General features: G+C 31.5%; 1 protein-coding gene and 1 long non-coding RNA gene across 3 annotated transcripts; one reads left to right on the top strand and one right to left on the bottom strand.

Moving 5' to 3' along the window:
• Positions 1–646: 646 nt before the first annotated feature.
• LOC124825349 (uncharacterized) lies at positions 647–5,244 on the bottom strand. 2 transcript variants are annotated; one of them, XR_015786560.1, is made up of 7 exons: positions 4,852–5,241; positions 4,540–4,616; positions 4,387–4,467; positions 3,481–3,597; positions 2,016–2,144; positions 1,485–1,596; positions 647–890 (listed from the first exon to the last, which is right to left on the bottom strand). It is a non-coding gene; the product is annotated as an uncharacterized LOC124825349 (long non-coding RNA). The 2 variants fall into 2 exon arrangements; XR_007027780.2 differs by lacking the exon at positions 2,016–2,144 and having other exon boundaries at positions 4,852–5,244.
• Positions 5,245–9,841: 4,597 nt separating this feature from the next.
• Positions 9,842–13,184, top strand: LOC124821938 (uncharacterized). The gene is made up of 3 exons (XM_088115462.1): positions 9,842–10,197; positions 10,303–10,839; positions 12,813–13,184. The coding sequence occupies exons 1-3, from the start codon at positions 10,044–10,046 to the stop codon at positions 13,142–13,144; spliced, it is 1,023 nt and encodes a 340-aa protein (XP_087971588.1). The 5' UTR covers positions 9,842–10,043; the 3' UTR covers positions 13,145–13,184.
• The last annotated feature ends 4,523 nt before the right edge of the window (positions 13,185–17,707 follow it).

Here is a 17,707-nt window from a genome sequence, read left to right as displayed (position 1 = left end):
AATGTGTAGATCAACATCATGACAATTCTTTAAAATAATTTAATAAATTTAAATTGAGGTTGTGTTACTTGTTATATATATATATATATATATATATATATATTTTGACTCGTGTCTTCTCTTATTATGAGCTTTAAGTAAGTGTTGTCTAGTACTTGTTAGGATAAGAATATCAATTAACATAACCCTAGTATATAAGCTTCGTAAAGATACAATTTTAAGACTTTTTTTAATAAAAAATATTTATAACAAATATATTAGTTTACAAATTGTTTTACACTAGTGCAAAAAAGGTTTTTTATACCTCTTAAAAAAGGGTTTTTATACCTATTTTTAAGTAGATATAGAAGTAGGGGGTATAGAAAGTTTTTGATTTTTCACACCTATTGTTAAACCGGTGTAGAAAGTTTTATTTTTTATACCTATTTTGTTTATATTAGGTATAGAAATCTGATATTTACACCTAGTACTCTGGGAACAGGTATAAAAGAATCTCACAAGTGTGAAAAACAAGACTTTTTATACCTAACATGGTTTTAACCGGTGTAAAAAGTGACGTTTGTTTTAAATATTTAATTTGTATGTGCTACTTTCCATATCCAGACCTGCATAAAATTCAATTCCATAATACCGTTTAAATAATCAATAACGAGTAAAATAATCAATATTGTTTCTATTAAATAATCAAAATACAATATTTACCTAACAAAGTTCTTAAATATATTTACCTAACATAGTTACTTAACTTAATTACACATAAAATAGTTCCTAAACTCAAAATGTATTATTGAAACATCTAATCATTTACAAATGGTTAAAAGAAATACAGTCAACCGCTCTCGAATATCCTTTATGACATGTTGCTCCATTGAAGACATGTCATCAAATATCTACACAATGAATAGTTTGAGTCAAATTATAATATTAATGGCTTAATATCTTAGTTATAAAAGTTGTAGTACTAATATACATAACATATCAGTGCCAGTGCCAAAAAGAATTTTAAAAAATATCCCTCTATTACTTTATTATTGCATGTCTCATCACAATAACCAGGCAAAATGCTGCAAGGAGTTAATTTCCAATAGTACCCAGGAAAGCATTCCATTAAATTTTCAGAAACTTAAAATCTAAATGTAAAAGCACGAGTCCATAGAGACAGCGGTGATTAATATTCTACAGACTAGAGCATACTTAGACATAATATATTTGAATAACTTGAAAATCAATTACTGTTGGTAACTAGTGAAAAATAATGACATAATGGTTTTTAATTTGTTTTTTTGGAAGTAATAGAGCTCAATAGTAATTCTCTTAGATCTAAAATGAGAGTAGGATCAACCTAAAGCCAACAGGAGTAGATATTATTAGCAGCTGATGATGATGCTGGAGTAATACACTTAAGGCACATTAGTTAAAACAATAATGAGATGCACTTAAGGCACATTAGTTAAAACAGAATTGTTGGTAAACGTAAAACTTACATCTTCTAATTTTGAGTTCAAGTCATTAACTTTTTTCTCTAACAAACACTCGAGTTTCCGTGTTCCCTTTCTCCTTGTTTTGTGTTTCTAGTTCCCCTTTAAGCTTGTCCACCTGCATAAAGAATTTCTGAGTCTGCACTATAGAATAATGATCATAAAAGACACATTTACTGGCTGATTTATAAGTAACCTGCTTCTGTAGAAAAACCTTGGCTCAGTTTGTGACAGCCGAATTTTCACTAGAGTTAATTAAATAATCATAGTTTTTTTTTAACTGGGAATGTTAAGAAAAATTAATCACATTGTTTTGTATAAATCCTCATATATGAATTTTGTGAGATAAAGGACAGAACTAGCACCAATTGATCAATGAATATAAACATAGTATTAGTTTTAAGTTGGAACAATATATAACACTATTTCAGAATTAAAATGATTTTTTTTTTCTAGAAAGAGAATAATATGACCTGCCATGAATCATGGGCTGCATTTACAAAGAAAGATAAGTAAAAAGAAGACAAATAAGCTTACACATTGATAAAATAACCAGCATCTGCAAGGCATTTTCCACTTTAGTTGTTCTAGGTAGTAGTGATTTGAATCGATCACAATTTAAAATTGCAGCCAACTCTCCAGCACAGAACATCCAGAGATAATTGCCTAAAGTTACAAGTTTCAACTAGTGAATTAAAATTATTCAAGATGAAGACAAAAGTATGTAACCATCAATGTCCCATACATTTTGAGCACTTTTCATTCCTTTTGCTAAACTTCAGTTTCTTTTCTGTGTTTCCTTTCTTTTTCTTATATAATTGCTTTTTTTTCTCTTATCAAAATATTATTGTAGAATTATGATTTGTGTTCGGTTCATCTTCTAAATTTTCTTTTCCTTCACGCTCTCTTTCATCTTTATTTACATAACTTCTACTACTAGTTTATAAATACACTTTGTAAACTACACTCATAATTGCGTTATAAAAAACTTTGTATAATTCTTCTACAAGTCAAAATCTAATTCAATATCTTTCCCTTTACCACCATCTAAACCTTGTTTGTCGCTTTGTGTCTCGGTCACAAACTTTTACAATAGATCCACAAGTGCAAGTGTATGTGATGAGAAAGCCTACACATTTTAATATGATTTTTCTGATATTTCTGACTTCAACTTTGTTGCCCCGTTACATGTCATTGCCATTATCTTACTTTCACCTCTTCCAAAGTAATTATAATATTCAATTATTTATTTTATGTAATCACATAATATTTTTATGTATTAGATAAATATTAAATGGTTTAGTATGTTAGTTTAATTATTTGATTAGTATGTTAGCTATATTTAACTTGGATTCTTTTGTATACATATTATAAATAAATTATTCTGAACTTTGGATGTTTAGACCATTTTCGTGCTATCAGAAGAGTAGATGTAGCTACAGAGAAAAATACTGCTCTTTACTGTGTGCACAAAGGGTAACAGTGGGATTTTCTAGTGTAAAGTCAAACACATTCTTTGAAGGTGTGACACAAGGACAAGCAAAAACACACAAGTCACAGCGGTCCTTCTAGGACATTAGTAAAAAGAAGCAAAGCCATGCAGAATAGTTGATGTGAAACAAGATATAAAAGTCTTAGGTGACTTTGCATGCAAAGAAAAGATTCATAACTTCTAAGTGCTTAGTGTTTAGAGTGCATCTTATATAGAATACTTGTGCATTCTATAAATCCTTCACTTGATGAAGTTAAGACTCTAGAAGCAAGGAATGTACATTTGTATTATCCTCTTTAGTGAGAGTCTTCCTTATAAAAATAACTTTATTATTGTATAGCCTAGAGAGACCTTTACACACTTATTTTGGAAATACTTTGTGTACTCGGTGCTTAATCTCAGAAGGAGATTAGCAAACCAACATTATGATTTAAGTTTAAACGCATAACTTTCTCTGCATTGAATTGTGATCTTCAAATGATATAATGAAGAATCAAGAATACTAATCACCTTACGAAAAACTTCAGTCACTGGGCCATCGTTTTCTGATGCAGTCAGCTCATCTTTAACCTTTTCTAATCCCCTGATGATTGCTTGCATTTCTTCTGCTAATGACTTCAATTGTATCTACAAGATCATGGATTTATGATCACTATTCATTGCAATCACATTAAATAATAGTAACAGTTATCCAGTACAAACATCATTTTCTTTTCCTTAAAAGTGCAAATATCCCTGGGTTAATAGCCCTCTAAGGTTTTAATTTTCAGCATCGAACCTACTTAAACTTTCAACAACTAGTTGTATTGATCAAGTGGTCCCTAGAACTAAAAATTAGTACCCATTCAATAGGGACTTTTGTTGATCTTGATTGATTCAACAAGTGTGGCCCTGTGCGAACTTTCTTGATTTTATGAATATGGGAAATTGCAATTTCATCCATGGTTTCTAAATTTGCACACTTAAATATTTCCAATGAAAGGCCTCTAAAAATCAAGCTTAGACTGCAACAAAAGCAGGAACCTATCCAAAGAATTCCAGTTTCAATTTTTGTATCAACTCACAACCACCGAACAAATTAAGGAGGAACAGGAGGAGACATTACATGAACAGATGTTTCAGAAAAAAACAACAATGGCATTATAGTTTCGACGATCAACAAGGGCAGCATAGGATGATTCCTCGGAGGTGCCTATGAAAAAAAATTATGTCCTAAGAAATGTTAAAGGAAAAAAGGTTTCTATAATTGAGTGATAACACTCTGAATCATCATTATACAATGATATGAAACAAACCTACTAATGGCTTCTTTATGCTGATAATCTAGGACAAGAGCAAGTGTAGTACAACTAACACAAGCTGAAGCTAAAAATACTTTTAACATCCTAATGCAACAAGAATTGAATAGAAAATTACCCTTTTGTGGAGGTCACTATCTAGATGGATCTACGAATGTGTGAGGAAGGAGCCAAAATATGTCTTTTGCACCAGAACAAACTACAAGAAAGGAAGAAATCAAAAGTTAGCATAAGCCTCAGGTGAAAACACAGAAGAAAAAAAGTTGAATACCTTAGGTGAAAGGTCATATCCAATGGCGTTAGTTCTCACGCCGACAAGAGCAAAAGAGGATGATTCCTTGGAGGTGCCTATCAAACAAAATTGTGTCCTAAGAAATGTCAGCAAAATCACAGGGAGAGAGTAAAATAAAGTTGCAGAGAATTATAGTTCCAGAGAGAGAGGTTCCAATCGAAATTTGAGAGGGAGACATAACGGAGTTCATCGGCTGTGCAAACGGAGGGAAAACCCTAAGACTGCTCAATGAAGGATGAGACTCAGGAAATGGAGGAAAATAGAGGAAAACCCTAGGCGCTGAAAAAATACCTATTCATACTTCTTGCCCTTTCCGTCGACGATTTTGATGCTGAACTCGGTGGAGAAGATGTTGGTGAGCTTCGCACCATAGCTGTTGCATCCACCGGTGATCTCCTTGACGTTGTCACCATAATTGCTGTTAGTGAGCAAGTGGCCGCAAATGAGTTTGGGGATCTCGATGGGTATTACATCGCCGTTGTTGAAGACGGATACATTGTTCTATTTGGCATTGATGGTGACCTTGAGGGATCTCACTGCTTGTTGTCGACGGTGTTGACGAGGATCTCGTCAGAGATTTTTTAGAGGCCTGGAACGTAGGAGAAGAGGCGTCGAAGATCTGCGATGGTCTTTCCCTGCGGCGAGTGCGAGAAAGAAGGATGAAGTGCTGTAATTTCAAACAAAAGTATTTCCAATGTTACCTTTTTTTTTCATAAAAACTAATTCTACACCGGTCGTAATATTTAATAGGTATAAAAAATGATTTTTTTTATTCCTAGTTTCATGGTAACCGGTATAAAAATATTTGTAATTTATTAACTTTTGTCATTATACATTTTTTACATCTATTTTTAATAAAAGCAGGTGTAATAAAGTTTTTTATATTTACAATAATGCCATTATATCATTTTTTATACCTGATAAATTTTAATAGGTATAAAATATTGGTATAAAAAGTATATTTTGTACTAGTGTTATTCTAAGACTCAGTTATTATGGTATAAATTATTGAAACAATTGTTGAATTACTTCTTATCATGACTAGATCATCTAGTCTTAACATATATAACCAAAGTATTTCAAAAACTACATTAGTTTATACACATTTGTGTTTTTACGTAACACAATCTGAGTTTATTTAGAATCACCACTTGGACTAGTGTCGTCTATTCATGTACACGTATAATTATATAAAAAGCCAAAAAAAATACAATAAAAGTAAGCTATCTAGAATCATATATATATATATATATATATATATATATATATATATATATGTATGTATGTATGTATGTATGTATGTATGTATGTATGTATGTATGTATGTATGTATGTATGTATAGATATGACATTATTCAAACAAGTTCATCAAATTTATTTAATCCATTTCAAAGCATTGATAAAAACTTTCAAAGATAGTAAATAGTTGTCTTTTAAAATATTGGGTTAAATATGTTTTTAGTCCCTAAACTATCAAGCGATTTTGTTTTTAATCACTCTTTCAAACTAAGGTATTTTTTAGTCCTTCTCCTTTAGGAAAACATAATTTTTCGTCCTCAAAAACCAACTGCCTTAAAAAGGAGCTGAGTTGGCTAACGGTGGAGTGTCACGTCATCTTTTTTCTCAAACGGAGTCAATCTGACCCTCACCGTTAGGTCACCATCATCATTCAGTCACTATCACCGTTCGGTCACCATCATTATTCAATCATCATAACCATTCGGCCACCACCAATATCGTTCGGTCACCACCAATACCATTTGGCCATTCAGTCATCATAACCATTCGACCATTACCAATATCATTCGGTCATTAACAATACCGTTCTGTCACCACCAATACCGTTCGACCATTAACAATATTGTTTGGCATTACCATACGATAAGGGACATATTGACTCAGTATCAGAAAAAAACATGACGTGACACTCCACCGTTAGCCAGCTCAGCTTCTTTTTAACGTCGTTGGTTTTTTAGAACGAAAAATTATGGTTTCTTAAAGGTGAAAGACCAAAAAGTACTTTACTTTGAAAGAGGGACTAAAAACAAAATCGCTTGATAGTTTAGGAACTAAAAACATATTTAATCCTAAAATATTTGTATCAAACATGTCTCACTAAATATTAGCACCTAAACTAATTTAAACACTTTTAGTTTACACACAATCCTTAACTCAATAAATTAAGATAATTTCATTACCCAAATAACTGTACAACCAATAATACACAATTGGAATAATTCTTCCTCCAACTTTTCACCATCTAATGTCTTATTTCATGCAATTTAGATCGTTAGTTAAACAAAAATATATATTTTCATTAAGAAATTCGTGTGTTTAATACTATAATGCACAAACTAGTTCCCCATACAAGTATTTGACATAAATCACGCAATCCAACATAACATGCTCAATCACACTAAATTTCATACAATTACTTAAATGTAAGCCAAAAAATCTCAAATAGTATATATCATCGAACAATTACACATATATATATACATCAATAAATTAAACAAATAGACATACTAGCTTTACTTTTAGGTTGCTTAAAATAAAACTCGCAAGAGACTCGCCGAGGTTTTTCAGTGCCAAAAAAATGTAAAAAAGTAAAGAAAAAATAATGCATTCTCTACTTATTGGACGATATTTTCCAAAATAATTAATCAACATAGCTCTAATCAATTATATGACATTTATGTTTCTTTCCTTTTCTCAATAAAATTAAAATAATAAATATATACAAAATAAATAAAAAATAATATTATAAGTATATTTAAAAAAAATGAAATAATTCTCATTTCCACTCAGTTTTTTTTCATCTATTTTTCCCATTCATCTTCTTTTCCCCTCTCTCTACTAAATGTTGAGGCTTAACAACACCTGCAGATAGATACATTCATGACAATTTTATATTTTTCCTTTTTCTAAAATGAAAGGGAAGCTGCTTTATTTTTAGAAGTGTGGTCGCAGAATGCCTTAAAGTTGCGGTGGCTATTAATTATTTTCTCTCAGCTTGTTGGTTGTTGAAAGGTCAACATATTTACTGCACGTTATTCAAAGTACTCAATAAACATTTTATTTAAGGAATTGCAAAGTAAATATTCTACAACCTTAAGAAATTATTTTAAGAAATTGTTTTACAGAAAGAGACAAATCTCGTTACGTAAAATGTAAAACTAGATTTAAACCAAAAAGTTCCCTCAAAAAGCTAAAAGATAAAGTCGGAATTAGTCCAATTCTCATAATTATCATGGAGTGTTTGATGTTTTCGCCAGGTTAATCCAACGGCTCTTAATTTCACCATTATTTTATTTGGGAAGTAAAAAAAATAAACATTGGCTAAATATTGAGAAATAAAATTTTAAAAAAGTGTGATAGCTTCTGAAAGCAATTTACACTTTTTTAAAAATATAAGATACAAATGTCTATGATATATATATATATATGTATGTATAAAAGAATAGCACAATCTTTTGCAACAAAATTCCAGGGTTTTACCAACTTGACATCGGTGAGACAATGACTATAATCTTTTATATTAATTTTCTTCTCTTTTTATTTAAAATCGATGACTTTAGATTTAAGCTATGAATGGTAATCATTGAATAAGCCAAAAGCAATGGGAATCCTTTGATTATATTTTTATATGGTTACCTTCCTATGCATGCTATAGTAAAAGACATGCATTGAGGTGACACAATTTGTTAAAATAATACGAAATAATCTATAACATGCTCATTATCCTATATAGTGATTAACTTGATTAAAATGATTATTAACCTGATTATGTAAATATAAGAATGATTTCATTAATTATTTAATTGAGAGGGCGGGACGAGGATCAGCCTTTATTAATTTAAAGAGTAGATCTCTTATACATGTTAAGTATTAACGTGATTATATAATTTAGACTAAATTAGTTACAATTGTTTCCTTTCATAAATTTTTGTATAAAGTTTATTTAAAATAATATTAGTTTTTATCTTAGAGTTTTAGTTTTGTTTTAATATGTTTAACCGTTTAATATCACTTATAAATTTAAAAATAATTTAATTTTTTTTTCTTAATCTTCTTAAGGATAAAATTAAGACGAAATTCTAAACTTTAAAGTGAATAATACTCTGAGTAATGGACTAAAACAATATTATTTTAACATACTTAATGTTAACATATTGATATTATATAAGAATGAAAAAATTATTCTAAAATCAAATATTCTTTCCTTTGATCCTTAATTTTTGAAAAATGAAAAATTAGTTTTAAAAATTAATTATACTTTTTTTAGACCTTTACTAAAAGACTTGTTTTGATATATTAAAAATCTCATTGAATGGAAGTAAAAGATAATTTAAATATATATTTTTTCTGTAATCCTATAAGGTGATGTTAATAGAAAATAACTTCAAAAAACATACTTTATTATTAAAAAAAATATAGAAAATAATTTTAAAAATATATTTCATTTTTCTTAGACTTGGAGATCCAATTTTGTTTCGGTATGAACAATAGTGCTATATTACTTCATGTTAAGTTTTGGATAAAAATATAATTATGTAATTTTACAGCCAATGACTTGTTAATCTTTTCGAAATATTTATATATTGTGATAAATATTTTCCACAATAGGTTTTAAAAGTACAGATGAAAAGACTAAATATGGAAGTGGTAACTTTAATAAAATTAGGTATCCCTTATCCTTGTAAGTCAGATGACCTAATAAATAAGGAAGGGATCGATATGTGTTAGAGAATACTAGAATTAGTGTATTCCCTACGTCATAAATTAAGTAGGTCACACAACCTAATCATGCACTCCAACTATTGATATGATGAGGTACTATGACTAAGTGTAAAAACAGGTCGCAACAGTAATATCATTAACATAATATTGTCAATTTATTATTAATTAGATGCTTAAGTACGATTAATTTATCCTCGCAAGGAATAAATAAATCTGATTAAGATAATGAATTTCCAGGTTTAAGTAGTTTTTTTCTTTTTCATTTTGTTATATAATTGAAATTGAAAGCAGGTTACAAGTAGGGGCATGACTCCATTGTTAATAATGAGTGTCATGCATAATTGGATGCCGAAGCCATGACCGATTGACCATTCCTTTTACTGCTACTTTTCCTTTTCTTTGGGGTGTCATTCACATCCCGTGCAACAAACCTCTCTTAAACAAAATACTCTTTCTAATCACATTGTAAAAAATAATAATACTTAATCAGAATGGAAAATAGAATGGAGAGACGTAATTATTAACAAATTAATTACCATTCCGCAGATAAAAAAGAAAAAGAAAAAGAAAAAGAAAAAGAAAGGCAGTAACGAAAAGAGGAAAAGTAACCGAGACATGATAATTAACATTCCACGTGCAATTTGCTTTAGTTTACGTTGTTTTTGTCATAACCGTTGCTCTTTCACACAAACACAGGGGTAGGCGAGTCAAACCAAGGAAGAGAGAGAGACAAAGAGAGACCGATGAAGCGACAAAGCAGCGCGGTGTCGCCGTCGTCGTCGCGGAGAGAAACTCCGCCGGAGAAGCTTCACGCCAAAACAATCGGCTGCATGTCCGGCATTCTCCACTTCATCTCCAGCTCCAATGCGCGTCGCTCTCGGCGCTTCCTTACATTTGGTGCGTTTCGTTTCGCATTTTTTCGGGCCCACACCATATCTGTTTCGTTCCTTTCTCGGAAAATTTTAGTCACACAATATTCTTTTCTTTTGTCCTTATTCTCAGGAAAGAGGCAGATTAATAAGAATTCCACTCCCGCCGCCGCCGAAAATTCGCGACCGGAAAATGCGAAGGCTGCCGCCAGCGAACGGAAGCTGTCGAGCGAGGTTCCGCGGAGCCCGACGTTGCCGGCGGAGATTCGCTGCTCCATTGTGAAGGCGGCTCCGGAGGAGAGCCGTCGCGAGGGGCCTGCGATTGTAGCGAGGCTCATGGGACTAGAGGCGGCTCCTGCGCCGACGGATTCGGTGGCGGAGAAGAGGCAGAAGCTGCTCGGTGCGTTGCAGAGATGCGACGAGGATCTCAAAGCGCTGAAGAAGATAATCGAGTCCGTGCGTTTGGCAGATCCTCCTCGGCAGTCACCGTCGCCGGCGTTGGCTTCCGTTGGCTTGGATGATAAGTTGAGAACGGTTTCGGAGGTGAAGTGTTCAGTGGTTAACGGTGACCAACAGCAACAGCAACAGCAACCGAGTCCTGTGTCCGTGCTCGACGAGTTCACTCGTTCTCCACTCAGTCCGAGTTGCCCCTCGGGACGACATTCATTTGGTAAGCCTCCGCTTAACCGTAGTATCCATTCCCATTGAGCATTTTCATCATTTTAAATTTAGATAAAATTATTTTTTTCACTTTAATTATAGATTAATGTGGCCAAATAAAAATCTACGATAATTCTTCTCATTTTGTAAATTATTCTAAGATATGCTTATAATAAAGTAGCTTAATTCTACTTCTGCATGGACTCAAGAAGTGTAATTAGCTTCGTTGATTTAAAACCTGTTATACTGGAAATTTTTCTTGGAACGGCTTTGGTTTTACAAATGTTCACTTTTTTCTACATTAAGATATTTATTTTGGTTCTATAATTGATTTTGAACTCTTTACGTTAGCTAAAAATTGTTCCGAAAATTCATTAATTTTGTAGAGTAAATACATCCAAACATAAATTAAATTTCTTTGAAATCAATTTTATGAAAATTCTCCCACAAAACACTGTTAGGAAATTAGTTTCAGTTTTAGATAATACTCAATTATCATCTTATTGGAGCTAGATATGCGTGGTACGAAGACGGACGATACTTACTAATAATAATAAAATGAAAGAGAAAGAGAAAACGAGACTATAATCCTAAAAAAATGATTCTATAATCTAGTTTTAACTCATGTGGTCTGAATATTCCATTCCTTGTTACTATTTCGTACTCCATGTTTTTATATCCGTGGGTTTTTCAGGATAAGGAATAGGATTTAGATCATTAGGTGAGCTGATTACCTCTTTTGGTCCCTTTCATCTAATCTTTTGCACATGTTTAAAGTTTTTGTTTTCTGATCGGAACACATGTTTAAAGTTGAAATGTAAATTTCCAAAAGTATTTTCTTTAGACCCTAGTTAGGTATGAAATGTGTCTAAAGTGGACAAAGAATGGGCACAGCTGGCTAATTAAGCATAGTTATTATATTTGGATTAGTAGCAAAATTGTTTTCCTTTAAATTTTGGAATTAGTTTTAAGATTATGCCAAGTCAAAAAGTAAAGTTATTTAATTATTATTATTATTGAAATCAATAAATAAGTGGCATGTGCTATAATGCCAATTCCAAGCATCTTAATTGTCATTTTGTGAAATGACATCCAGAATCCCTAACCCGAAAGGTAGCATAGTTTGTAATTACATTCGATGGTGTTAAAGTAGTTAGTACTTACCCTTGAAGAGGAGAGACAATGATGTTTGATCGAAAAGCACACTGCTGCTGCCCATGATTTTTAGGATTCCATGTTTCGAAATCATAACTTCTTTGTATACCATCATGACCTTCATAGTGGGAGACAGATTAATTCCCTTTTACCACTGCAATCATCTTGCACCCAATTTAACATAAAGTGATCCAGAGATATCTGTTAAAACCAAACCACTGAATAATTATTCTTCTCCTAATGTTCCTTTTCTGTACGTTTCACCACAGATAAAAATATCTCACGTTCTCTACCCAGCAATTACTATATGTTTTTAGCTAGAAACCAAACTTAAAGAATATTTATTATTTCTGATTCCTAAATAACAAAAGACTAATAAAATGTAGTACTTTGGTGGATGGATGTTGGACCACAATTTATTACTCACTCTAGAGACTGTGCCTCATGAATTGAGGCAGTCAAAAGATGTTCAAAAGAAAAAGGAGGGTGGAGAGAGAAAAGAAACACCCACCTTTGGTGCTTTACCTGCCACCCAGAGAGGCACTTTTTCAGGGATTTGTTAATTTATAGCCCCACCCAAACCACCCATCTCCCCCAACCACCAAGAGCGTTGTTGCTTGCCTGCTGCTGCTACTACATCGTTGATATAAGTCCAATTTTCAAATTATTTATTTTTTATATTAAATGTTATCCAATTCTTTAACAAGATTAAAGCACAAAGCACAAATTCTTCTTCTTCTTATTATTATCTATAGTACTACTTCTGTATCTGTATGATGGATTAAAACATAATATGATTAACGATGATGATGACATTTTTGTGTGCAGCGCGAATACAACAACAAAAACAACAGTTGTTGAAGAAGCCGGGAGAAGAAGAAATCAGCAGTACTTACATATACGAGAGAATGACATGTGAGTCAGGGTACAAGAAAGTGAGCGACGAAGACCATTTGGTGATGTGGAGTAGCAAAGCCATGATAAAAAGTGTGGATGAAGTGTGTAGGGACGTTGACTGGGGAGAAAAACGAGAGCTTGGAAGAATTGGGTTAGCTTTGCAAGATTATATCTGCAAGGATTTGATCGAAGAAATTGTTAGAGATTTAGGCTGTTTCTACACTCTGCCTTTTGAGGCCTGTAGGAGAAGACTTTGCTTCTAAACTATACATAATGCTCATAATTATCACTTCTTTTGCTTCTTTTTTCCCCCTTAATCGATTTTCTCTTGTTAAACATAAACTTACATGGCTTTACAGATTACATTAAACTTAATTAGCAGGTTACTCGTAAGCCATAATTAGCAATTTATTTACTTTTTTATAAAAACACTAATTTAATGTTAATTCACATTATAACTTTTTAAAAAGTAATTTTGACATTAGATAGTCATATAAAGTTCTTGGTTGTTTCTAATTAGTATTCTACCAATATAATGTATGGATAATTTTCTTATTTTCATAATATTTTTCAAGAACGTAAATATTAAATATTATTATTAAAATATAAAGCACTTTAAATAGAATAAATATGTTTGTATTTCTTAAATTTGGATGTGAAATTATAATTCATTTTCTTCCAAATTTTGATATATTTTAATCTCAACCTTGAAAATTGAATGTATTTAGTATTTTTAACATAATTATGTTAATTTTTCTTCTACATGATAAACAATATTTTTGGTTAACATTTGAGTTGGAAGGTGTCAAACAGTGTAAACAACAAACAATTGATACTTAAAAAAAATTAATATTGTTGGCTTATGACAATTATATTTTTTCAATTTTAAAGTTTGGGACTAAATTATATCAAAATTTGGAACATAAAATAATTTCAATATTATGTCAATATCTTTCGTGATGCATTTTGTCATTTTTTCTGTCTACCATGGGACCTAGCTAATATGTTGAGGCTAGTCAATGAGTGTTGGGAACAACCATATGAGTAGATAGAGAAGAAGTTAAACATGTTTTTAGTCTTCAAACTTTGACCCAAAATTAGAATTTTTTCCTTATTGATGTTCTATTGTAATCATTTTTTCTAGCAAGTATATTGCATAGTTTGTAATATAACAAGAGTCGTATCAATATGAATTTAGTAGAATATAGAGTGTTCAAACTACTTTTATTTGAATAAAAAAGTGTTTGAGTTGTACGATAAGTATGAAAACAAATTTGATGTATAAAAAGTGTTGATTTAAGGCAATAAAGATGCACTAAAATAATTTTAAGTAAAATTTTAATTTCAATATGATAAAAACATGTTGAAACTAGATTTCACTACTTTGTCCCTCTCTTATACTGATTTAATCATTGTTTACAAAAATGCAATTATTCATGTCCTGGAAGTTATCTTTAAATATAGGCTTTTGCACCAAAGTAGGCAAATATGCCTCTAATATTACCAAAATGGGCAAATTCAAACCATATTACGAAAATGGGGAAGTCGTGGGGGGCCCAAACGACTTCAATTGAAGAAGTCGTGCCCCCCCTGCACGACTTCACACTGTTGATATAAACAGTGTTGAAGTCGTGCACCCCAAAAACGACTTCTGACGACGGTAATCGATTACAACGTAACGGTAATCGATTACAGAGTGTTGAAATCGTGACCACCCTACACGACGCCCGGGCGCGAGCTTCTCGCAAAAACTGGCGCCCGGCGCCCCTCTTTTAGCTGGACGAGCGTCCTCTCTTGCGTCCACAGGGCGAGCGTCCACTTCTGCTTGCAAGACGAGCGTCCACTGCGCGTCTTTGCTGGACGAGCGTCCTCTTCTGCTCGCTTGACGAGCGTCCACTGCTCGCTCAGAGCGCAGAGTGCTTCTTGCTACACAATCAAGCTGTAATCGATTACCAGTACGTTTTCTGCCTGGTCACCATTTCAACACTCTGTAATCGATTACCAAATCAATGTAATCGATTACAGGACCCAGAAGTCGTTTTTGGGGTGCACGACTTCAACACTGTACCTATGAACAGTGTGAAGTCGTGCAGGGGGGGCACGACTTCTTCTTTTGAAGTCGTTTTGGCCCCCCACGACTTCACTTTCGGTCAAATTTTGCCTATTTTTGTAATAAAGAAGGCATATTTGCCTACTTTGGTGCAAAAGCCTTAAATATAACCCTAGGTTTATTCTTAGCGCATGGAGAAATCATCAAACTTCAGTATGATTCCTTAACGACGACTTGAATGAATCACTTGCATTGATATTAGAATTCTATAACCAACTATATATAGTCTTAGATCTATTCGTAACATCTAAGGAGGAGAATAATTAGTTGGACCACAATTTGAAATCAATTCCCACTCAATCCTAAACTAGTGAAATAAAATGAGTGATCAATTCATCCAACAAAAAGCATAAACTAATTTACAAACATTTAATGAAGACATACTTTGATAAATAAAACAATATCAATACAAGAGAGTTTCAAAGGGTTAGTCTTATGCTCTAACACTTCAGCTCTTGAGATGACTTCTTTGAGAAAGAGTCTTCATGACTTAGGCTCAAGTTTAGTGTTTGAGGTTTTATCTTCTAAAGGGTTTGCTTTTTTAGCTCAGCCTCAATTTTGTCGTTCTGCCACACCAATCACATTTTCATCAAGATTGCTTAAAACTAATCAAGTTTTTTTTTTTTCCACTTTGAATCTCTGTTGGTGATAGAAATCGTAAAACAAATTAAATTGGAGTGAATTTAATTAAAACTTAACAAAATCAAAGTTGATATGATGATGGATTTTTGTCAACCTTTCGAATCACGAAAGCTAATGACTAAGGTTAGAGGGTTGTGTATCGTCCAAGGGTTACCAACCTCAACATATAAGTAGATCTAGCAAGAGTTTTTTTACACAAGCAAAACAATGAACTTCATTAATGATCATTTTCAGGTCGAGCTACATCAAAAAGAATGCAAGAGTTTTGTGTGGAAGTATACTGAGGTAACCATGAACTTAACCATAGATCGTTTATGGGTCGTGTTTGATGTCCCCAACTTTTAACAAGCTTGAAGACCCATGGAGCCAAACCATGAGGAATTTGTTGGATCTTTAGTTTTTTTGGTTATTAACTTGTTATCTTTTGTAATATTTTTTATTATCTTATAATCTTTTGTAGTCTTTTGTTATTATCTTTGTAAACTTCTGTTCTTTATTCTTATAACTGAAATATTATCCTAATTTTGAGATCAAAAACTATTTGTAATTATTTAACTTATAAATAAAATGTTAATCCCACAATCAAGGGACATGACTATTTTAGCCTACACGTTACTTTAGGTCAAGAAAGTTTTCTCCATTTTTTGTTTTTGTTTTAAGTCGTACAAGTTTTCTATAAAAAAAAGACCAAAATAAATTATAAATCTAAATATAGAAATTAAATTACTAATGTTTTTGACAGCCACATATATTTTGTTATTTCAATCTTTAAAGAAACCCATTTTCTAACTTTTAACGACAAAAAAAATGTAACTGCCAGAGTATCTTTTGTTTTTTTGTGTCATTAATCTCATACCTTGTACAATTTGAAATCAATTTCAAAGCGATTCAAAGGACACGAATAGCTGAATTTCCAGGCTGCTCATACTCCGTTGTCGGCACGCGAGCCGTGCACTTTTGGTGCAATTATTGATTCAAAGGAAGCAGAGAATTGAAACAAATTCAATTCCACCTCCTGCATTTTTAATTCTTTGCCAATTTAAGCTGTTTCAGAAGAATAAAAATATTTCTCTTACTATTTATTTCTAACTTTGAATTCGACTAATATATTTATGGGATTCCTTTGAATTTTATAACCTGCTGAGATGAATTAATAAAATTGCTTGTTTATTTAATTTGAATTTTAAAATTTTAAAATTAGGAGTTAATATTTGTACTTATGATTTAAGAATTCTTTTAAATTTGAGTTTAAATTTTGTGACACCAATTAGAAAAATTATATAATGTCTAACTAGCTTTCATTTATTTCAAGTGTGATAAGTAAATTAAAAATATATATATTGGGTACGTTTTCTAGTTAATATAATATATATATATATATATATATATATATATATATATATATATATATATATATATATCATCTCATATTTAATCAGATAAGGTTTATATACACACGTAAATTTACTATTCATGATTTTTCTAAATGTAGAAATAATTTATGATGACGATTTGATTAAGTGTTTTGAATTATCTGCAGTGCATCGACTCTTATCTTTTATTTATTTGAATGGATTTGGGAGAATGATTGAGTGGATTTGGAAATAAATTTTATTGTTGTTTATTTGAGTGAATTTGGAGGTAAGTGAGAGTGAATTTGGAAGTAATGTTTGTGAGAATTAGTGTAAGATTTGATTGATGTGACCAATTAAAAAAATTTACTTCCAAATCCATTCTCACCTACCTCCAAATCTACTCAAATAAACAACAAAAAATTTATTTTCAAATCCTCTCAAATTCATTCAATCACTCTCCCGAAATCCATTCAGAACAAAGTCTTAATTGTTTAGCATTGGTATAGTAACCATTATAGAATCTAATGAACTTCAACTTGAAAAAAACATACATTAAAAAGCTCATAAAAATTAGCATGTATTTAATATGTTTAGAATTTTGTTTTCATCAAAATAATATATTTCCAAATAATTTTATTATAAAAAGAATTCATTAATAAAATTTGTCATATAAAATGTATTAACTTAATAATATCAATATATTTTAGAATTTTAATTAT

The sequence above is a fragment of the Vigna umbellata genome, chromosome 5 (genome assembly GCF_029865625.1).
Source record: "Vigna umbellata cultivar VRB3 chromosome 5, Vumbellata_1.0, whole genome shotgun sequence".
NCBI classification, from domain to species: Eukaryota; Viridiplantae; Streptophyta; class Magnoliopsida; order Fabales; family Fabaceae; genus Vigna; species Vigna umbellata.
The sequence above is the reverse complement of the archived record's forward strand: the minus strand, read 5'-3'. Positions and strand labels throughout refer to the sequence as shown.